This window comes from Ochotona curzoniae, unplaced genomic scaffold, assembly GCF_017591425.1.
Source record: "Ochotona curzoniae isolate NIBS_2020 unplaced genomic scaffold, NIBS_Ocur_1.0 contig_430, whole genome shotgun sequence".
In the NCBI taxonomy this organism is placed as follows: Eukaryota; Metazoa; Chordata; class Mammalia; order Lagomorpha; family Ochotonidae; genus Ochotona; species Ochotona curzoniae.
In genome coordinates, this window is record NW_024466219.1 from 16,760,129 (window position 1) to 16,783,703 (window position 23,575).

At 44.3% G+C, this 23,575-nt stretch overlaps 1 protein-coding gene across 8 annotated transcripts in view; it reads left to right on the forward strand.

Moving 5' to 3' along the window:
• Positions 1 to 1,053: 1,053 nt before the first annotated feature.
• The window catches only part of CD55 (CD55 molecule (Cromer blood group)), a 28,844-nt gene continuing 6,322 nt past the window's right edge, over positions 1,054 to 23,575 (forward strand). For 2 of the 8 annotated variants that reach the window (XM_040985594.1, XM_040985596.1), the window contains exons 1-10: positions 1,055 to 1,192; positions 1,776 to 1,961; positions 4,620 to 4,808; positions 5,668 to 5,767; positions 8,279 to 8,364; positions 11,459 to 11,638; positions 13,136 to 13,270; positions 14,357 to 14,437; positions 17,617 to 17,637; positions 22,633 to 22,705. In XM_040985594.1, the coding sequence (XP_040841528.1) occupies positions 1,090 to 1,192; positions 1,776 to 1,961; positions 4,620 to 4,808; positions 5,668 to 5,767; positions 8,279 to 8,364; positions 11,459 to 11,638; positions 13,136 to 13,270; positions 14,357 to 14,437; positions 17,617 to 17,637; positions 22,633 to 22,705 (1,154 nt within the window). In that variant the 5' untranslated portion in view covers positions 1,055 to 1,089. Of the gene's footprint in view, positions 1,193 to 1,775; positions 1,962 to 4,619; positions 4,809 to 5,667; positions 5,768 to 8,278; positions 8,365 to 11,458; positions 11,639 to 13,135; positions 13,271 to 14,356; positions 14,438 to 17,616; positions 17,638 to 22,632; positions 22,706 to 23,575 lie in introns of all 8 variants that reach the window. The other 6 variants (XM_040985592.1, XM_040985593.1, XM_040985597.1 and 3 more) reach the window with 6 other exon arrangements.

Below are 23,575 nucleotides of genomic sequence, written 5' to 3' on the forward strand. Positions count from 1 at the left end.
CTCCAGACTCCAGAATGTTCTAAGCCTGTCAGGCTTTACTGAACGCTCACACACTTCCTTTTCTGTCACCTGTGTGCCACTACTTCCTGCCTGGGGCAGCCAGCAGAGAGTAATAAAACATTGTTCAAACTTTCCCTGGATCCATCCAAGACCAACCAATTAAGGGACATCAGAACACATTCAGAGACTCAGAACCACCCAGACAGGCTGGTAGAAAGCTCCCCTTCCTTGGTCCAGGGATTCCAAGCAAGGGGCTGCCCATAGGCAGGCAGAAGTTCCGCGGCGGGCCTCAGCTAGCCAGACCCAGACAGCGAAAGCGAGCCCACCCTGTGGGCTGTTCTCCGCGCCACAGGGGTAGCGAGGCTCGCCATGCGGTGGATCTGTGCGTGTGTAGCGGGCACCCTCTCATCAGCCCAGCCCCATCTCCAGACCTGAGGTGCAACTCTGCATCTGGACATGTCACTAGACCCTCTCACTATGGCCAACCACGCAAACCGTGCACTACTTGGCTTTCGCTGTGGCTCACCAGGGCAGCCACTCTCCCCTCCCAGCTTCTCCCCATCCCTCCCAACTATCTCTACCCCCGAACCCAACCCAAGCCCTGTTCCTCTCTGCGCGCGGCCAGACTAGAACGTGGAACTCAGGGGGTGTTGTTGGCAATGGGCTGAAGATCTGGGCGAGCTCCACCCGTGCCAAGCTGCTGCTCTCTGAACCTGCTATCTCTCAGGTTGCTTTCCAGGGAGTGAAACTTGCCCGCGCCGCACGTCGCCTTTCAGCCGCGCCGGGGGCGTCCTCGGGGTCAACCTGCACCTGGCCACAACGTCGGGCAGCAAAGCCCACGCCACCCCCAGCCTTTCCTGGATCCACAAAGCATATTTTTACATTTACCGGCAGCGCCGCTAGGGAAGTGTCAAGCGTCGGGCAGACCCTCCCTTCCGGTCCGGGGCGGCAGAGGTGCTGACTCGCAAGGCTCCACCCATCCGTCCCGCCTCGCTCGGTGACGCAGAGCCTGGACCCGCCCAGGCGCACCAACAACAGCAGTCGCGGAACTGCCGGCTGCGGTCCTGGCCAGGCTGTCCCCTGCGCACCATGAGCTCCGCACGACCTAGCTCCTCAGCGGTGCTGCACGTCCTCGGACGGCTGTCCCTGCTCCTGCCCCTGCTGTTGTGGCCTGTCCCGGCGGCCGTGCGGGGTGAGTGGGGGCCTGAGCCCGGCCGGGCGAGTCCTTGCGCAAAGGACCTTGAGCCCGGCGCCTTCTTCCTCCACCTGTGAAGCTCAGCACTTTTCTGGATACCGGACCCCAGCTGCTGACAGGGACATGGAGTCCTGTGGGGCCGGGGGGGCGGGGCTGTGGCTGGCAGGACTTAAGGGGTGGGTGTGGAGCGGCAGGACAGAGCTGTTCCAGAGCTGTCAAACCTTGGGACACTGCAGAAAGGACTCAAAAACACCCGGCGACTTCTCAACCTGCAGCTATTCTATCAACCCAAAGGCCAACCACCTGCCCAACCCTCCCGCCCCGCCCCCCTCCGGCCGGTTGATTTAATGCACCTGCTGACCACCTCGGTGGGGATGCAGGAGGAATTCTTAACAACTTTTTAAAAATTATTCTTTAAGTTGGGAGGGGAGTGTTTTGCTCTGAGTTTGTTATTGTCTTGAGTTGACAAGAAACCGGGCCTAGACAGTTCATGGCCTGTCAGTTCCGCCCTGGTTGGCCCTGCATCCCTGGGAAGCCAACGTTGCCGTGAATTGAATGCAGTGTGCTTGTCCCTCCCCAGGAGACTGTGGCCTCCCCCCGGATTTACCTAATGCCACGCCAGATCTGAGAGGAGTCTCAACTTTTGCTCCCGGAGACACGGTAACATACAAATGTGACACCAACTTTGTGAAAATCCCAGGCTTGTCTGACACGGCCACCTGTCAGGACACCTACCAATGGTCGGAAATGCAGCCATTCTGTAATCGTAAGTTCCTCCTGGCTCTTTAGCAAAGTTATGGGAAAGGAATGCATGTTGGTCAGACTAATTTTATACCTCTTCCAAGTGACTGGTAATTGATAGTTTTCTAGTCTTATTAAACCCTGGGGAACAGCCTGCTGGCAGGTCACAATCCAGCTAATTGAAGGCAGCAGTTTTTCTCCCTAACACTGCACTTGCAGAGCAGATGGTCAGACAGATAAACAGCCAGGACTGTTTAGGGAGTTACTTGCTTACGGATATACTTTGTCAGTTACCTGGAGACACATCATATAGGTTAGGTTTTCTTAAATTTCATTGAAGTGCGACGCTGTGATGGGATTTTTACAAGCTGTGTGTATTGACTTCAGAATCTGTTATGTGCATAGCTTTAGATCAGCTCTGAGGTGTAGTGACGCGTGTCTCCGAGCAGAATTCTGAGAAATACATCTTTGGCCACTGTGGTCACTGTGTAAACATCAGAGGGTGTCCCTAGATGGTGTCGCCTGTCGCGTGCTGAGGCTGAAGGCCGTGGTGGATGGCTGATTCTCTGCACATGTCCAGCTTGTGCTGTGCTGTTTAGCACAGTGGGATCTGTGCTAAACCTAGAAGCGTGGACACAGTTCAGTAGCAGCGCAATATGAAAGATTCGAAGTGTTCACCAGTGCAGGTGCTTACCCCAAGCTAAGCTTCCGGGAGGAAGGTGGCGCTGGGGGAGACGGCATGGGGGTTCAGGGGTGCGTGTGGAGCTCTGGGACTCAGGGTGAGTCTGCTCAACTCCTGCTGCAGGACTGACACATTGTGTTGCATCAGAAAGTAGCTGTATAATGTGTACTTCACAAACCTCTTAGCTACGTGACCTCTTGTTAGAGCACTTAGCTTAAAGTCAAAACTCAGGGTATAGCTGCCCCCAAATGCTTTCTTTAGATCCTTATTCTGTTATCTTTTTTCCCCATGAAAGCTCTTTAATGTATTTTTTGCTTTTTTAATTATTGGGTTTTTTTAAAGATTTATTTTTATTATTTTTTATTGGAAAGGCGGATATACAGAGAGGAGAGACAGAGAGGAAGATCTTCCATCCAATGATTCACTCCCCAAGTGAGCACAACAGCCAATGCTATGCCGATCCGAAGCCAGGAGCCTCTTCCGGGTCTCCCACATGGGTGCAGGGTCCCAAAGCTTTGGGCTGTCCTCAACTGCTTTCCCGGGCCACAGGCAGGGAGCTGGAAGGGAAGCGGGGCTGCCGGGATAGAACTGGCGCCCATATGGGATCCTGGGCGTGCAAGGCGAGGACCTTAACCACTGCGCCATCGTGCCGGGCCATAATTATTGTTAAAAATGAGGGCACACATGCATACATTAACCTGGGCCTGCATGGGATTGGCACTGGTCTCACTGGAAGATCTTTTGGGGGCTAGTGTCATTCATGGAGCTGTCCCCTCTGTTGGTGAGGGCGCCTCCTGCTGTTGGACAGCTGAATATACTTTAAAAAAAACTACCAAGAGCCAGGAACACAGCCATTTACTGTTATGGAGGATGGCTTGTGTGATGCTGTCAGATCTGACTGCACACCATCACAGACAGGTGTGAGTCATGGGTCACACTCTAGCCTCACAATGGCCATGATGTCACTAGGGCAGAGGAATTGTTCACATCTGTTATGACCCTGGAAGTCCTGCCCTGGGCACAGTCAAGCGCTGGCCATCGTGGGTTTGACAGCCTGTATATAAGGATAGATACAGATAGGGATTAATCCCAGTCATTGGACAGTGTGGCTCAATTGGGAGCTGCAGGATCCGTAGCGAGTGTCACAGATATGACTGTGAAATAAGATTTCAGTGGGTGGTGGTTGTTTTTTTTTAAGGCAACAAGATGAAGTATATAATCCTTTATATATGTATAATGCTTTATAATTATTACACGTGTGTTATGTCGGCTGCTCTTCAGATGGCCCAGGAAGGTAGGTAGGGACTGTCCTCTTCTTTTGGAAAGATGTGGGCTCCCAGTAGCCACTTGGCTTCCTTAAGATGAGCAGTCCCTGGGCAGAGTCCTCATTGAGAGTTGAGCCTTTTGCCTGCGAATCCAGCGCTGTGGGGGTAGACCCGGCACCTGCAGATTGCTCTTTGCCTCACAGCCTACAGTGTGTGTGCATTTTCTGTCCTCCATCAGTCAGTTCAGCTGCTCCTTGTCCAAATGCCTGGTTATGGGGGACTCACTGTGTTTGTATGAGTATTTGATAAATATTAGCTACTCTGATGATGATTTCTGTCGTCCAGGACGCTACCCCTCGCCACCAAGGAGTGACCTCATGTATTCAGGACAATGTGATGCTTGGGGCAATTTATCAAAGCTGAGTCAGGAACTGTTCATGGAGTCCTAGAACTGTGCCAGGCCATTTCGATGGCTTTTGGTTGTTGAGAAGTGGGGGATAGTGACTTCTGTCAAATCTATTTTGCTGCCCTCTGGTGGCTAGGAAATGAAAGTGCATGTGTGAATGGGCTTGAGCACTGCAAATATTAAAATGAATGCTAATTAATATTAATACAAATACCAAATATGTGTAGAGAAGTTAAGGAAAGGGAGTGCCTTAAGATCCAGATAATGTATCAGAAATGGTCAAGTCAGGTGGTATGACTTCTGTTGTCCTTGCTTCCTTACTACTTTCAGGCAGCTGTAACGATCCACCCCATCTGATATACGCATCCCTGAAAAGGCCTTACCGCGATCAGAACTACTTCCCTGTCGGCTCCACTGTGGAATACGAGTGCCGCTTGGGCTACAAACGGGACCAGGGCAGACCAACAATCACTTGCCTTGAGAGTTTAGAATGGTCCCAACCTGAACAATTCTGTACAAGTGAGTATGACCTTGACCGTCCAGAGTTTGGAAGAAAGAATATCATCCCTTCATTGATGCAGGAACGTGGCAGTGTGTGTTATTATTGAGAATTATTCCTTTTTAAAGCTCTGCATTTATTTATATGAAAGGTCAGAGTGTCAAAGAGGGGGAGGGACCAAGAGAGAGATTTTCCTGATATTTTCTGCCCATTGGTTCATTCTGTAGATCACTGCGATGCTTGAGCTGGCCACAGCTGCAGCCAGGAGTCAGAGACTGCACCCTGGCCTTCCACGTGGCTGGGAGAGACCCGCAGCATTTGAGCCGTCATCTGCTGCTTCCCTGAATGCGCAGTGGCAGGGAGCTGGGACGGAAACAAGGCGGGACTCAATCCCAGGCACACGTCCCAAGCGTCAGGTTGATGTGCTATGCCACGACACTGCCCGCAGAAGGATTCTTAGTAAAATCATTAGAGTTGTTTTAGCATAAGCCAATCAAACTACAGATTTACATGAAAGGTATACTTATGGATTTCACATTTAATTAGTTTGAGGTTACTTTAAATGAATTAAGTATGGATTATAAATCTGTTGCTTTTTGGGAACATAAATTGAAGGTGGAAGCAAAGAAATCTGTAGGTGAGTAATTTCAGCAGCTCATGAACGTACATGTGTATACATGATGCAAACATATCGTAGCTTCCGTGAAGTGTAATTAACAAGGGCTGTTTTTGGAGCATTGAGTGTCCAGCATGAAGTTTTGGTCTTCACCTACACTGTGAAATGTTGGCCGCAATCAAGCTAAGTAGTTGTATATCTACCACATCACCCAATGCCTGATGGTTTCATGAAAAAAAAAAACATTTTGTCTTCTCTTTTAGAAAAAAGATGCCCTCATCCTGGAGAGTTAACCAATGGCGACATCAAGATAGAAACTGACATACTGTTTGGTTCAACCATATACTTCTCCTGTGACCTGGGGTAAGTTTTGTCAAACTGGAGCTCGACAAAGGGGACCATCGGGATGGTGACCAGTGCTCACAGGTCAGGAATCTGTTCTCAGGCAGGAAGGAATCTGTTCTCAGTGGGGAAGGCCTCCGCTCACAGCTCCTCCGGGAGAATCTCACTACAGTGCAGAGTCAAGGAAAGCGGATTGCTTATGCCTTCAGATTCTTTAAATTCCTGAGCTTCAACACATAGTGATTTAAAATACTTCATTTAAAAAAAAAAGTCGTTTATTTGAAAGGCAGAGAGAGGGGGATTCCTATGCGAATAAACAATGTTCTACATCTTACACATTTAAAAAGTATTTATTTCTATTTTAAAGGTGGATTTACAGAAAGAAGGAGAGACAGAAACATCTTCCATCCTCTGGTTCACTTCCTAAATGGCCATGGCTGAGCTGATCCAATAGGATCTGAAGCCAGGAGCTTCTTCCGAGTCTCCTATATGGGTGCAGCAGCCCAAGGACTCGGGCCATTTTCTGCTGCTTCCCCAGACCATAAGCAGAGAGTTGGATCAGAAGTGGAGCAGTGGGGATATGGAGGATTGTTGTTGAGCCCCTGCACTGGCCTTCTTGCACATTTGTATTTACCCTTTGGTTATTACCTCTTTGAGCTTTTTTTTTTTTTTAATTATTTTTAATAATCTTACTTAGTCGATTAGGGTACAAAGGGTCAAGGGCTATAGGGTGAAAGTGGGTAATACCATTGTTTCCACACTAATATTATCATTTTTTCCCTGTATCTGGGATCAGGGGAGAAACAGAAGGAAAAGCCCCACCCAGCCTCCCTCCCATCCCAGGTCCCCAATGTGAGGCGCGCTCCAAGGGTCTTGCTCAAGCAGTTTTGATAGTTCAGCAGTTCTAGATTGCTGCCAATCCCGCTGTTCCAATCACAATGAAACCTATTCAGAGTCCACTGCTGACATAGTCTCTTCATGGTTGGGGTTCTGAGATCAGCAGTTCAGTTGGAGGGATCTCCAAAGAAACTTCATCTGAGATGTTCCCAGACCTGATTCTTGCCTGAGTTTGCTAGTACAGGGTCCAACACCATCCGTCACACCAATCAGCTTACGCACATGCTGGTCATTGCTATTGCTGGGTCAGTTCTGTTTCCAGCCCTGTCTTCCCCGTGTACCAACGGCTGTTGTAGTCCAGCTCGATCCTGCCTACTTCTTACTCGGCCCTCATGCAAACCAGTGGGAGCTGCAGCCTCGTTGTGGCAACTCCCCATAACCCTCACCAGGCCTGCCCCCTACCCTGGTTCCCATGCTTGCCAGTATGTACTGCAGGCTTGTCCAGTCTGTCCCACATCCCATTTAGCTCTTGTACATGTCAATGGGCATTGAAGCCTAGTTCAACCCAACCAATCTACTATTCAGCCTATACACTTACTGGCAGGTGCCTTTCTGTCTAGCCAACCCTTGCCCCTGTCCTGGTTTTCATGCTCTCCAGTGAGAGTGGTAACCCTGAGGGAGGTGCCCACTATCTCCCTACTAGGCCACTCCCACCCCCAGATTATGCACTCTCCAGGTGGTTCTGGCATTTGAATTGACAGAATTAGCTCCCAGTGCCAGCCTCTGCCAGCTGATGCTGCAGCTAAGCCCAAACAACTCTCACCCACTCTAATTTTTGCTTGCACCAGTTGGAACAGTCAGCCCACCATGGCCCTTCCCTTATCTAGCTCACATGAGGCCCACAGGTGTTATAGCCCTGCCTGGTCTAGTCTGCCCCCATCCCGACTCACACTTTTCAATGGAAGTAGTTGTCCAGCAGGGGAGCCCACATTCCTCTGTTGGCTTTGCCTCCTCCCCCTGGTATTCACATGTGTAGTTTGGGCGCTACAATCACATCTGGTATGGCTCATCTCACCTTGGCGTTCCTTAATGTGTACTGGTGTTTGTCACAACCGAACCTGACCCGACCCACACTCTGTTCTGGTGCTCGGATTCACCAGTGGGTGATGTGAGTGGGTTCAGCCTGGTCTGCCCCCAACCCATGCCATGTGTATGCCAGTGGGATAATTTCCATAGCCTGTTCTGGGTTGTTTCCTATCATGTTTCTTGCGCTTACCTGCAGGGACTGCGTCCTGCCAGAGAAGTTGCCCAGTCTCCTCCATCAGAACCTCTCCCAGTGCCAGATTTTGCGCATACCAGTGGGTCCATGAGCCAGCCCTACTCAGTTCACCTCCTGTTTTAGCAGGAACAGTGGCTTTTCCTGACTGGCTTTCAACCCAGTCTGGTTCTTACTGTTGGATGTTTCAACCCAGCCACAGCTCGTCCATACCCACATACAGCTCACACATGGTAAAGAAAGGGCTGAGACCTAGCCTAGACTAGCTTGTTTTTTTTTTTTTGATCATCACTTTTGTCAGGTGCTGTTTGTTGCCACCTACAGGCGAAGTATCTTAATGACACTGGAGAACTGGTAAAGAAAGATCAAAGATATGTGAAGGTCACTTAATTTTTTTTTCTCTCCCTCTGTTGCTTTAGGTATCAATTAATTGGTGAAAAGTCTTCCTTCTGTCTCGCTTCGGAGAATGGTGTCAATTGGAGTAACAAACTTCCGATTTGCCGAGGTAAGATTGATAAGAAGATTGAAGCTGTCAATGGGCGCCCATCACTTTCTGCCCTCCCTTCAGCTGTCAGTGTCGGTGTCTCTGATCATTGGAAAACCTTTCGTGCTGATGTGTGTTCCATGGAAGTAGACTGCTATGCTCTTCTGAGCCTCGTCTCCTACTCTACAGCCTGAGAACTGACACAACACCAGGCCTGTGACAAATGAGGCAAATGAGATAAGAGAGGGGACTCCCTCCTCCTCGCAATCCACAATTTTTACGGAAAAAACTACGAATGCCCTGAAACTTCTTATGACTTGACTCCATGGCTTGAACCCCTGGCCACGGGAGGTGTTTAACCTGGGTCTCCTGCTGCAGAGGTGCTGTCTTCCTGAGACCCAGGGTTCTTTACATTCCTCCTTCTTAGGATTAAAATTATTAACCAGAAAAAAAAAACCTGGAAACTTTATTTTAAAATTTGATCTATCTTTATCATGGGGCAAAAATAAAGGTTATACGGTAAACAAGAAATATAGTTTTGACTCTGGAAAATCTTTAACTCTCCCAAAGGAGACAGGACAGGAATAATAGCATGAGTTGGTGACTCCAGCCCAATACACAGGGCACTTCGAAGAGCTCAGCGGCAATGGAATTGAAAGATAAATTTATTTTGCTATAAAAAGTTTTGAAATTGAGGGCTTTTTTTTTATGAGACTTGTTTATTGGAAAGACAGATCAGATTTCTGGAGTAGAGAGACAAGAAGATCTTTCATCTGCTGGTTCACTCCCAGCTGCAATTTTTATTTTTTTTTATTATTTTAAAATAATTTTTAGTTTTATTAGACATGAAGATTTACAGAGAGGAGAGGCAGAGAGAAAGATCTTCCATCCTCTCGTTCACTCCCCAAGTGGCTGCAATGGCTGGAGCTGAGCCAATCCGAAGCCTGGAGCCAGGAGTTTCTTCCAGATCTCCCATGTGAGTACAGGTGCCCAAGGCTTTGGGCTGTCCTCTACTGCTTTCCCAGACCACCAACAGGCAGTTGGATGGAAAGTGGAATAACCAGGACACCGATGGGTACCCACATGGGATTGCTGGCACTCCAAAGCAGAGGATTGGCCAGTTGAGCCATTGTGCCAACCCCCTCTATGAACTTTGAAGATGCCTTGTCTGTCAGTGGCAGGAACAGGACTGGTTCCTGCACATTGAGGGGAGGGCAGAATGCGCACTGTGTTGAAGCGCTGCCTGTTTCTTTCCTCCTCTCTCTCAGCATCCATCCTAGCACTTCTACAAGTGATTTCTGAACACCCTGTTCTCAGCATTATGGCTAAATTTGGTTGTGTCATCAGGAGCAGAAGTCAGAGTTGATTGAGTGTCAGTGTCATTTACGGATGCTGCAGTAGGCAGCATGTGAGGTCTGCTGACGACAGATGACCTTCAGCCCTGCGGTGTCCCGGGGCCTACTTCCATCACACATCCTGTGCTGTGGCCAGACTCGTTCCTGTCACACACATCCTGGGCTCTGCCTTCCTACATCTGTCAGCACACCTTTTTCCTCCTTCATATTTGTTTTAAGTTTTCTTTTTCTTTTCTTTTTTTTCTTTTCTTTTTTCTTTCTTTTCTTTGTTTCTTTCTTCCTCCCTCTCTTTCTTTTTTTTTTTGTCCAAACCACTTTCTTCTACTTCTGGTCTTCAGTAAGGAATATTCATAAATGACACCATGGAAACGAAAGGGGAGTGGAGCCCCAAGAAATCTGATGGTTGGGATAAGCAATCTCCTGGTCTGAGGCCAGCACTTTCCTAAGCAGCTAGCAGCTTCAGGTTACAGAACTGTGGATCCCAAGCATCTATTCTAGTGCAGAAGCAGTGTGCCGTGTAAGCCCACTTCCTCTCATTGCCCGTATTTAGCTCCCCTGTCTCTATGATAGCTGTACTTCCTGATGAAGCCAGGAGCCTCCCCCAGGGTCTACCACATAGGTGTAGGGTCCCATGGCCTTTGGTCAGCCTCTGCTGCCCTCTCAGGCCTGAAGGAGGGAGCTGGAATGGAAGTGGAGCAGCCGGAACAGGACATGGGATATGGTGCTTGGAGAGGGAGGATTAGCCAGGGAGCTAGTGCACCCCTCCCAGCTTTTAAGACAAAGGAGTTGGAGCTTGTCCACTGTTGAGCTTCTCCCTGTAGAACAATGACTGGTATGTGCTAGGGAATCCGAAATGTTGAGACTAAACATGATGGGTGTAGTCCCTGTCAGTGAGCAAAGCATGAGTTACACATTTGCATATTCCCATCCATATTAAGTATTTGATATTCAATGCATACTTAAGTACATTTGGAACCATACAATTTGATGCACGCCTAATCACATGACTTTGTGGCTTTAAAAAAACGAGGAAAAACACAACTTCTCTAGAGAATGCAAAACCACTGAATTTATTACTGTTTTTATTTTTAAATCAGGGCAACTGCCAGAGAGAGGGCCTCTGTTTATTACCAGAGCAACTCTGCTTGTATTTATTAACAAATTCACCGGCTTAGTAAGATGTATTTTGAATAAAAGTCTCTGTGAGGCAGGACACATGAAAACAATCTTATTCCAAGGAGGCTAAATGTGAGCCGTGGCGTCCCGCTGTATCCAAAGGACCGATCCTTCACTCTCTGGCATTGCATGTACTGCCCTGGAATGAAAGGCCGTGCTCTCCACTCTTAGAAGGAGGGTGCATCTTAGCTTTTAAACTCACATGCTAGTTAACTCCTGACAGCCTTCTCTGACTGCCCTGCTTTTGGCTCTCAACTCATGCATCATGCTTTTTTTTTTTTTTTTTGGTACTAGTTTAATGTGTAATGTAACATGTGTAATTTTTGTCCTGCTTGCATGTGTAAATCTTACTATTCCCATAATTAGTTCCCAAGGTTAGCCTTCCTGTTATTCTGTGTTTGCTTTTGAAATGCCAAATATATTGTCTACTACTCTAAGACAATTCTTAGAACTGAACTTAACCAAATGGTAGATTTTGGTCTTTTGCAGTGGAATCTTTAATATGTTTTAGTCTTCCTTATTTGTAAAAATGCCTTACCAGTTTTATCTACTTAAAATATATTGGTTTTGGTTTTTTTTTCCAGAAGTACAATGTCCAGATCCTCCACCAATTGAAAATGGGAGAATCAGAGAAGAATCTGCCACTTACTCTTATAGACAGGTTGTCTCCTATCAGTGCGACAAAGGCTTCGTCATGGTGGGAAACGGCAATACTTTTTGCAATGAGGAAGGAGCCTGGAGTACCCCCCTCCCTGAGTGCAGAGGTAATCAGTGCACACGATCCTGTTTTGGCTGCATCCCCACCATTAGATCCATATAGAAACTGAGAACGCTCTGAAAGGGACTGCAAAGTGTTACATGGAAACATACTTGCTTCCCCCCGCCCATGGGACAGCTTTTTAACAGATTGCTCAGAAGGGCTTGTCCTATAGATGTGCAGACACATGTTTCTAACATACATCTTATATTTCTGCTGAATTACCTTACACTGGCCATTTCACACCTTGTTACTTTCAGAAAGTTCAGATAGATATCTCTGTGTTTATACAAAGAATATATAAAAGTGACTGTCCTTTGGCAGTTGGAAAACTCTTGTCTAGCTTTTGATGTCATCGAATTCCACTAATTTATTTTTCTGCCTCCAGAATCTCTCTCTCACTCTCTCTCTGTAAAGCTTTAGTTTATTTTTATTCAAAGGCAGAGCTACAGAGAGGGAGACAAAGAGATCTTCCATTTGCTGGTTCACTCCCCAAATGGCAGCAGTGGCCAGAGCTGAGCCAATCTGAAGCCAGGAGCCAGGAGTTTCTTCCTGGTCTCCCATGCGGGTCCAGAGTCCCAAGCACTTGAGACATCCTCTACTGCTTCTTAGGCCATAAGCAAAGAGTTGGTTTGGAAGTAGAGCAAGAAAACAAACTGGCTCCCATATAGGATGCCAGTGCCACAGGCAGAAGCTTAGCCTGCTATGCCATGGCACCAGCCCCCAGAATTTCTCTTATTGACTGTTCTTTCTCATTTTTTAAACATATTTTCCTTAATGTCTTTTATATCCAGCCTGAACTGTTTTTAAATGTGCATTTATATTGTTTTCATCTACTTGGAAGGCAGAGTGATAGAGGCCGTTGTGTTATGCCCCCAAATATACATAATAAGCAGGGCAGGACTAGCTCGAAGCCAGGAGCCTAGAACTCTCTTCACATCTCCCACATGAGCAGCAGAGGCACCAGTACTTGAACCCTTATCTACTGCCTCTGAAGATGCATTAACAGCAAGATAGATCAGAAGTAAATAGTAGAGGGCTGGTGTTGTGGCACAGTGACTAGAGCCCACCACCTGCACCACAAGCATCCATGTGGATAAGCATGGCCCAGAGTTTGGGCCCCTACCTCCCATGGGGAAGACCTGGATCAAGCTGGTCCATTGGTTACATCCCAATGTCTTTTGTCTTAGTGTAAGTGAAGGAAGACATTTTTGGGGAAAATATATAGACAGGTGTGTCACAGAATGAACTTATAACTCCCTTCAGGGTAGGTTTCCTCTTTTGTTATAAAAACATCTGAAGAACCTCCATGGTACTTTAGTGGCCCATGGATGGAACTTATTTCATGGCAAAAACCTGAAGCATTTCAGCTCCTCAGGAAATGCACAGTGTGACTTGGTTTCCTAAAAGGCGTAGAACAAGCAATGGCCAAAAAAAAAAAAAAAAAAATCTAAACTCAGCAATTGCTGGCTAATTTTTTTTTCCTTATATTTTTGCTCCACAGGAAAAAATGCACCTCCCAAAGCTACAGTGTCCACAACAGAAAATGTTCCATCAACTCCAAGGCCTACCCAAAGCAATGGTCCAAGTATTGAAGTCCCACCAACTACTCGGAAACCTTCCTCAACAAGTACTTCAGGTACTAGACACCCACCAACACCTCAGGAACCCACCACAGTCAATACCACAGTTACAAGACCCACCACAGTGAATATTCCAGCTAGAGGCACCATGCCAGCACCTCAGAGACCCACCACAGTGAATATTCCAGCTAGAGGCACTATGCCAACACCTCAGAGACCCACCACAGTGAATATTCCAGGTAGAAGCACTATGCCAACACCTCTGAGACCCACCACAGTGAATATTCCAGCTAGAGGCACTATGCCAGCACCTCAGAGACCCACCACAGTGAATGTTCCAGCTAGAGGCACTATGCCAGCACCTCAGAGACCCACCACAGTGAATGTTCCAGCTAGAGGCACTATGCCAACACCTCAGAGACCCACCACAGTGAATATTCCAGCTAGAGGCACCATGCCAACACCTCAGAAACATACCACAACCAGATTTTTACCTACACCTCAGAAACCCCCCACAGTCAATGTTCCAGCTGCAGACACTATGCCAACACCTCAGAAAATCACCACAGTCAATGTCACGGCTATAGACGTCACACTAATATCTCAAAAAATTGCCAGAGTAAATGCCTCAGTTACTAGACTCTCATCAACACCTGAGAAACCCCCCACAGTCAATGTTCCAGCTAAAGACGCTGCCCTAACACACCAGCAACCCATCACAGTGAACGTTCCAGCTACCAGACTTCCACTAACACCTCAGAAAATCGCCACAGTCAATGTTCCAGCTACAGATGCCACACGAATACCTCAGAAACCCATCTCCATAAAGGCTTCATCTCCAAGACTTCTACCAACATCCCAGAGGCCCACTATGATAAATGCTTCCGTCACAAAGGCCCCAGCCACAGCACAGATACCCCTCGTATCAAATGCTTCATCTACAGACACACCAGTGGCAGCCCAGAGTCCCACCATGGCTAAGGCATCTGCCTCACAGCCCCCACCGACCAGCCAGAAAGTCACTGTAAGAAAGCCTTCATCCACACACAGTCTTTCAACAACAAAGAAGTTCACTGCTTTCCATACCCCACTGACTAAGGGTCTCCACAGTACCACAAGACTTACTTCTGCTCCTATTACAGCAATACAAGATGTATCTGTTACCATGACAACCAAGCATACAAAAAGCACACCTCCAAGTGAGCAAGACTCCTCCTCTTCAGGTCAGTTGACATTGTTGAGGTTTCCTGAATAGGTGCCTGGCATGCTAAGTCAAGGAATCTGAACAGGACTCAACTAATACAATCAAATGAATAGTTTCTAATTGATGGTGGCTAGAATTTTTCATACTAATGCTTTTGACTTTCTGCAGAGGCACGTGTGGATTATGCTAGGAAAAATCTGTAAAATGCTAACATTCATCGAACTATGAAGAAAGTTAGGTGGCCGTAAAAACAGTGCTAGATAAGGTTAATGATGTTCTGTTTTGTTCAGTTGTTTGGAGGGTCATTGAATTCTTTGAGACTCCATTGAAGAACCAAATTTGTACCATCCTTGAGGTGGATTCACTAATTGGTGAAGCATCTCAGTGATTTCTAAGGAAAGCTAATGAATCATGGCTTTGTGGAAATGAAGGAAAGTATACTGGAGGCTTCCAATGTCCCTGTCGGATGCATGAATGAAATCTTTACTGATTATTGCTGCTTCAGGCCACTGAGATGTTTAGCATATAACCAGTTTTATTGCTCTTCTCATTTTCTAATGGAGACTACCTATTTCTGAAAATTTTTTTTGGGGGGGGGAACATGCCCACAAACTTGAAGCAGGAGATAACTTTTTCTAAAAAGTCAAATTTTCTTCCTTTTAAATAATATTTATTTATTGGAAAGGCAGATTTATAAAAAGAAGGAGGGACAGAAAGATCTTCCATCCACTGATTCAGTCCTCAAGTGGCCACAGTGGCCAGAGCTGAGCTGATCTAAAGCCAAGAGCCAGGAGCTTCCTCTGGATCCCTGACAGATGTAGGGTTCCAAGGCTTTGGGCCATCCTCTACTGCTTTCCCAGGCCATAAGCAGGGAGCCGGATGGGAAGTGGAGCAGCCACTAATATGAACCGGTGCCCACATGGGATCCCCACAGATGTAAGGCAAGGATTTAGCCACTAGGCCATTGCGCTAGGCCTCAAAATATACAATTTTCAACACAACAAGAGTAAAGTCAACTCTTAGAAGACTGTATTAAGAAAAAAATGTGGGCAGGTGCATAGCCTGGAAGTTAAGATGCCTCCCACATCAGCAACCCTGAGCTCACCCTCCAGCTTCAGTTCTTCACTCCAGCTCCCTGCAAATCACATGGACCCTGGAAGGCAGCAGTAACGTGTAGTAGAGTCCTTCCGATGTGTGTGGGAGATTAGAATGAGTTGGCAGGCATTTGGTGGAGTGAACCATGGAATGGGGCTCTATCTGCTACTCTGCCTCTCAGTTGAGTGACTTTGCTCAGTCAGCAGGTGTTTCTGTAACCACCACCATGAATGTCAGTCCTGAACACAGTCCAGACTTCCAGACCCTGGAGACTGAGCTCTCTGCACCTGCACCTTGTTGCCTAGGAATGGACATGCTAATCTGCCTCCTCTGCGGGCCCCTCGTATATCCCTGTGCTTCAAACACTTTTTTTTAGCTGTGACTTTACACACATGATGACTTTATTTTCCTGATTAGTATTTTGAGCTCTACGTATTATGCTGTGACCCTGATAATTAGAGGACATTAAACATTACAGATAGTATGTTGCCTACCCCTGGTTTTCTACCTCTAAGGCAATTAATTACTGCCATAGGATCATGAGCTTGATTCCTGTTTTCATTCTTACACAACATGTGTGTGTCTTTAATAGTATTTTGAATGTTTTCATAACAGACCTTATATTGTATATTTCATGATCTAACCTAGCATTTCCACTCAGCCTTGGTTTTGTGACTTTCATTGACTCATTTGAATTTAATTCATTAACTTTAACTCTGGCATGAGCCTGAGTTGGTTTTCCCCACTGTCTAAATTACTGTGGTATTTTCGAGTCTCAGATATTTAGGTTCATAGGGTGAGATAAAGAGAAATAAGTTTCTCCTGATAGAATCTATTGTCGAATTAGTTATGTTGAAATATTTCTTTTAAACCTATAAATAACACATTTAAACTAAGCCTAATGTGTTAATTATGATAAAAATATAAGCAGCATTCAGCCTTGGAACTCTCTTTTGTACTTTTTTTTTAAAGATTTATTTTTATTATTTTTTGATTGGAAAGGCGGATATACAAAGAGGAGAGACAGAGAGGAAGATCTTCCATCCGATGATTCACTCCCCAAGTGAGCACAACGGCCCATGCTATGCCGATCCGAAGCCAGGAGCCTCTTCCGGGTCTCCCACACGGGTGCAGGGTCCCAAAGCTTTGGGCTGTCCTCGACTGCTTTCCCGGGCCACAGGCAGGGAGCTGGAAGGGAAGTGGGGCTGCCGGGATAGAACTGGCGCCCATATGGGATCCCGGGCGTGCAAGGCGAGGACCTTTAACCACTTGTGCCACCGCGCCGGGCCCTCTCTTTTGTACTTTTAACTCAGTCTCTCAAGGCATGAGATAATACCCACCATATTAAAAAAAGAATAGCTTCTGCTACTTAGAGAGATTGTGCTGCTGGGTCACGTGCCATGCTTTTCTTGTTGATCAGCATGTCACTGCACCAGCCTCACAAAGGAAGAGGTTTTAACTGTACTGATGAGGAATCCAAGCTTGGAGATTCTCTTGTAGACTCACTTTCAGTGAGTCATGAGTAGCACATAGGGAGGGAATGAAAACTTAAATGTACTTGCTGGCTCCAAACCTGGTGCCTTTGCTGCTGGGTAACATTGCCTCGTCCCAGTAGCATTTTGAGTAAATGTGTTTGCCCTACTTACAAGAGCAGTATTTGGGCAATGCCTCTTTCGTACTCAATTGAAAAATACGAATAATGATATAATGAGGTAATTTGTAGATCGTTGCTGAAAGGGATATAGGTGTTTGAGTTTCTTGATGGTATGAACAATTGTTCATAGTTGAAACTTTGCAGTCGTTTTTCTAGACATCAAGTCAGAACCCCGGATTTAGATGGTATATGTCTTGGTACTCAGTAGCTTTCAAACTTGATGTTTCTAATGTTGACTCTATGGAACTACTGCAGAGGCTGGTATTTCTGTTCATTGATTAAGTTACTACTAGCAGTTGTTTCTTGAATTTATAATCCTTTTAGTTACAGAGATCTAAACTGCTTCTCAGTCTACTGGTATAGTCTATTGACATTCATACATATATAAAATTGCTAAGCCCATGAAAATGTAAAATTCTTATGGTTATTTTTTTCTTCTTTTTCTTTAGGTGCATCCAAGATTATACTTGGTAAGTTTGACTCTCAGACAGTTAAAAACAGTTGTCACCCCTGTGGGGTTTACAACCGGTTTTCCTGGGAGAGAATATCATCCTTTTACTGTCTCAGGAAAACTATCCGAATGCGGTGTGTGTGGCTGCCTCAGCGAACACAGGTGCATGCATTGTACAGGCATGTTGTGTGGACCCCGCTAGGTACTCAGTATGTTCCTCTGTATTCCAAATCATGTTCCTGCTCCAAGGTAATTGCAGGGCGACTTCAAATCCTCTGGCCCGCCAGTCAAGTGTTACTGCGTGCCCATTGTATTAATATATCATCCTAGGTACTTCAATATTTCAGTAGCCAGAGGACGCAGCCATTAGTCCAGTGACTAACCTCAAGTATTTCATCCTTAACCATAAACTAGCCCTTGACCATTCCAGATTTCTGTTCTAGCCCGAAGAAAGCAGGGGGCATCCATCGATTCTACTCTTCTGCTCTCCCTTTCCCCTACTGGTCAACGACTTAAAAGTATGTTAGCTACATGAGGCCAAGACATTGATTGTGCCACAGGCTGTGCTTCAGAGTTTGAGTCGGTCTTTGTTGTAAACATACGGTCTGACGTGCAGTGCTTCAACAAGATGAGTGAATGAACTGTGTTTGGTAGGCATGAATAGAGCAAACTTGGCATACTGTTAAGTCTAATAGAATATAGACTTTCCTATGAAAGTGTTTAACATTTTGTACTTATAAGTTCCCTATCGTATGCATGCCAAAGAACAGCACAACTGAGACAGATACTTTATTTTTACTGTTATTACTATTATTATTTGTCATGATTGCTTGCATTTATCATGGTATCATGAATGAACCTCTCCTCAGCTAATCTTGGAACATTCCAACATTTGGAATTCACTTTATTCATTCTATATTTCACATAGAAATAAATGTATTCTTATTGAATTTCCCATGATTTAATAATTATTTGTACAAAAGTGAAGAAATTAATGGATGAGCTTTCTCTTGCCGTACCACTTGGTATTTCTCAGTGAAAGTTTTGGATTCTTTTTCCCCCTGAAATGTTCGAAGCGCAGATTTCCCGGGCCGTGTTTCCTGAGGTTGGTTTGTAATTGCAGTTTGTGCCCAGCAGGAAAGAGGGGCTCCTTCTTTCTCAAGTCAGACACAGAACACACTTTTGGTGATGTTATCCTTTTAAGACATAACTGAAATTTTACATCTTCCATTTTTTTCCATGAATTGAGTCTTTGTCACTTTAAAGATAAATCAGTGGTATTGCAAGGAGATGACTTTTGTTGATTACCTTGCAGTGAATGTGGGTGATAGAGGTGATGGTAGAATTCTCTGATTACTTGGTTCATCATCACAGAACTTCTAGCTTTGCCCGAGAAAGGATGCTGCTGTTGTGAATTTTCAGGAAATCTTTATATTGGTTCTGTATCTGTATTTCTCATTTTTGTTTGTTCGTTTTTTGTTTTTTCATTACTGCTTTATTTCCACCAGGAACATTTTTAAACATTCATTGTTGTTCCTCTGTGAGATTTTAATTGCACACATATATTCTGTTTCTTCATTTTCTACATCTATGTCTGTACTTTAGAAATTTGAAGGAAAGTAAAAAAGTTTTTTTTTTCACCTTGGAATGACGGAAGCTCCATTGAGCCTACCTAACTCTAGGAAATGTTTTTGTTTTTAGAGACAATAGAATGTAGGAGAGCAAGCTTAGGCCTTGGAGTCTGTCAGACTTAGATTGCAATCTATAGCTCTTCATTTAGTTATTGTTCAACCCAAGTGATTGGTTTAATTTTCAGGAGTCCCAGCATTTTTATTTATTAGATGGAAGCCTTATGTGATAAGGGTTTACAAACTCCTAGCTCAATGCCAAAAGTTGACTAATTCAGTAGCCTGAAGAAGGCCTCACATGCAATCACTGTTGCTTTCTTAGGATGAATTTCTGAATATACTATTCCCTGTAGCCACACCAAAAAGTAAGACTACAGTAACCATTTGCATTGTTACATGGCAGTTACTATCCTGAGATTGGCAGGGATATGTATATATATTTTTCTTTTCACACAGCAATCCTATGCTGTAGGTTTAGACTATAAGAACTGGAGTTTTGCAAGATTTCTAAGTCATAGTCAGTAGAGGTAGGTGACTAGTTTATCCTATATTAGGTACTTTGCAGAATGTAAAAATCCTCATCCCAGGTGATAGGACATCTGAGCTAGCACATCTGAGACTGGACACTCAAGGCACATACGCATGGGTTTCAAAAACCTTTTGCACCAGAATATACTCGGTTTTTGGTTGCATTATTACCTACTGGCTTATTTTAGTGGCTTCCAAATCATCTTGGGTTACCATTCAACTAATGTGAGTCACACATTTGGAAAAACAGTAGGTTCCATTTTTCACAGTTTTTTCTTTCTTTCTTTCTTTCTTTTTTTTTTTTTTTTTGACGTCTGCGTATTTCTAATTCTTGTAACAGCACTGCATGGTTTTTTTTTTTTTTTGCATTACTGAGATTCTATACTGTGACTGTCATAAAACCCGTATGAGGATATCGAAAGAATATTAAAGAAAAGGAGCATCCTTAGAATAAAGTGGTTTTCCATACCCTTCAGTGACCCCTGCATATCTGTCCTTCAGTACATCTAATTCAGCTGGCTTAGGCTGCAGCCTAGCCCAAATCCAGCTATACTTGCATCTGAAATCATTAAGTGAAATAAAGAAGGTGCAGATCTAGGAGTCTTCTCCATTTCCTAGCATACTTGTTCCTACCTGTGACAAATCTCATTGTAAACTTATTACAATTGTTGTCTTGTTATCGAGGTGTTACAATTTAGTTTGTTTATGTACAAAATCCTATATCTGGAAAAGGAAGTATGTACTTTTCTCTTATTTAAAAAAAATGAGGGAAAACAGGAAGACACCAAACCCAGTGATAACCAAAGACTCATAGAGTGCCTGTGCATGTCTGGAGATGGTGTTAAATCTGCATTGATGAATCTGGAAGTTTCAAGTTTACCCAAGCACATTCTGTGTCCCATCTCCGTAAGTCCAGTGTGACTTCACTTGTCCACAGGCTCTATAGTCTGCCAACAGTAAGCAGGATTCCAGCCATCTACAACCTTAGCTGTTCATAACACATGGAGTGCCTTTCCCCCTTAGCTCAGAGGCACCTAAGGGCTTTGGGAGTGATCAGAGTGGCACTTCTGCTACTTGCTGGGCATCGTACTGGTTGTAACTGCTGTTGACCCAGTTAGACCAGGTAGCAAGCTGCTGTATAATGTCTTCTATACTTTGTATGGCTCTATGTGTACGTAACACTCCTTTTTTATTGAAGAAACCCAAAATTATTTAATTTTCCTACCTGAGAGCTCATCAGTTTAGTGATTAGGGACTCGTCGGTCATAATTTCATGCTTCATTTTGGCCAAGTTGCATACATCTACTATTAACACTAATTTATTTTTGGTTTGATTTTCTGAATTTTGAGAATTCAGAAGTCACAGATTACTATCTTCATGCCTGAAAGTTTTGTTTGCATCTGATTTGGGAGACAGTGTGTTCTTAACTATGTTACCAAGGAAACATGCGGAATTTTATTTCTAATATTTTTGTTTTGCTCTGGTTTTCTGTTAATTCCTCTGATCTCCACAAACTTTCTTCTAGAATTATTTGTATATAGTGGTCAGTTTTCTTGGAATATCCTTTTTTTCATTGCATTTCATTTTATGACATCGTTTCATAGGCTCCGAGGTTCCCCCAACCCCTCCCCCCATGGTGGATTACTCCACCTTATTGCAGTATTACAGTTCAAACCCAGTCTTGTTTCTTTCATTGCCATCATGTACCATGCATAGAGTTCAGCATCTTATTGTCCAGCTCAATTCAACAGTTTCTTGGGGAGACCATCTCTGGTCTAAAAGCAGAGCTGGCAGAATATCATCCCGACCAATTAAAAGCCATAACATAACATCACCAACTGTTTACAACATTATGGAGAATATCCTTTTAATCTGGTCACCCAGATATTTTGAACCAATTTGAGTCAATCTTCTGCTTTTTCTTCATCTTTGAAACTGAAAAAGGAGATATTAAAAATGTAGAAATTACTGGGAACTAGTGAGGGGGAAGGAAAGCTTAAAATTTTGAAAAGCTGTGATTTATTTTTTGAATAATCTTTCAAAGCCAATAATGTAGTGTTGGGGTGATCAGCTTAAAAGGGATGATTCAGGTAAATATTACTAAAATGTTATGGAAAAAGTTTTTAAAATCTTGTCCACGTGGCATGATCTGTATTTTACTGATAGAAGTCACATTAGCTGCCATTTCTCCCTTGCTGTCCTCTGTAATTTTCTTTGTAGTACAAATGAAAAAAGTAGGATTTGGTTCATTCAGAGTAGAGGCAGAGAAGAAGAAAATGGAGGAAGGAGAGAGGAAATGAGTTTTTAGAAAAGGGAAGTCAGGTTTTAAAAAAAAAACAAGCCATCAAATCAGATTGTTGGCCAAGTTACTTGACCAATTAATAGCCGTTGCACTCAAAATAATGCTTTTAATTTTAAAAGTAAGTGCAGGAATGAAATGTAATGATAGATAGATTAGCCATTGGAGGGTATATTCTTTATATTGTCTCTACTATGAACTGACTGAAAGGCCTTCCCTAACTGTCCGGGGAGCCTTCACCTTTCTGAGACTCAGTTGACTTACCTACAAGTTAGCATGAACTTTAAGATCTTTTCTAGTTCTAGAACTGTGTAACCTGGTCATCATTAAAAAATTACGTTTGAACATTGTGGTACTTTAAATATGTTTTTTCTTTCAAAGAAAGCAGGAGAAGTAACATGCAGTGTTTGTTGCCAAACTTGTGGTGGGACAAAGTGCAATCGCATCTTCTCTTTCAGTTCGTTTCCCAGCCAGTGTGTATGTTATTATGAAACCATGGCATATGTCTGTTATTGTTCAGATTTCTATTAACTGTGTCGCCCATTTTCCCCCCTCAAGGAATTGTTCCTGTTATTGTAATAGTTGGTATCCTAATTCTAGTAAAAATTGGCTGGGACTGTGGAAAATCAGGGTGAGCGAAAATCTTGATGACTTTTGAAATTTATTCTTTACCTTTTTTCAGTAAAACTTGATACTGCCTTTATCTTATTTTCAGACATTTTGTCTCTTCATTCTTTCTGTCTATAATTCCCACCTTGGATGGAAAGACTCTCTGTCCTTCCCTCTTTTTAGTATGTTTAAGGACACAAACCACCTTTCGAAGGAAAGTGGTTTGAAAGCAGTCTTACTTTTGTAGTAAATTATCCTTAGTCTGCTTGGTAGACTACGATGGGATCTCTCTGTTACACAGAAACAAAGGAATCTTGGCAAAGCAATTTCTAATGCAGTGCTAAATTGCCATGACCAGGTCTTTTTCTGGGTTGTATTTATTCGTTGTTGGCCAGTTTTCGCCAACAACATCCTACAAGTTAAGAGGGCAGCCTCTGCCTGTGGAATTTGAATTTCTGGGCCACCGTTCACAAGCTTTGACTATTAGCAGCTTAGCAGCTCTGTGCCTTAGTTTTCACATCTATAAAATGAAGAAACTATAGCACCTGCCTCATGGTTTATAGATGTGAATCAAATGAGTTGTTACCTGAGATCACGTGACATGATCTGTATTGCATGTTTGGCACACAGTGAGCATTCGGACATTAAAACAGAAACATGAAAAATCGCCAATATTCCTTGAACTATCTGCCTGAAATCCACATTTAAGTATGTCATGGTTGGTTCTGATGTAGATGGAGGAGGACTTAAATTGGCTTGATGTTTCATTAATTCATATGGTGCTACTAAGTTGCTGGTTTTACTTCTTTGCATGATCTGAGCTATTTCTCATCCTTTATAGCTCATTTTCTCTTTAATAACATCTTAGAAGATCTAAGATGATGTTATTAAA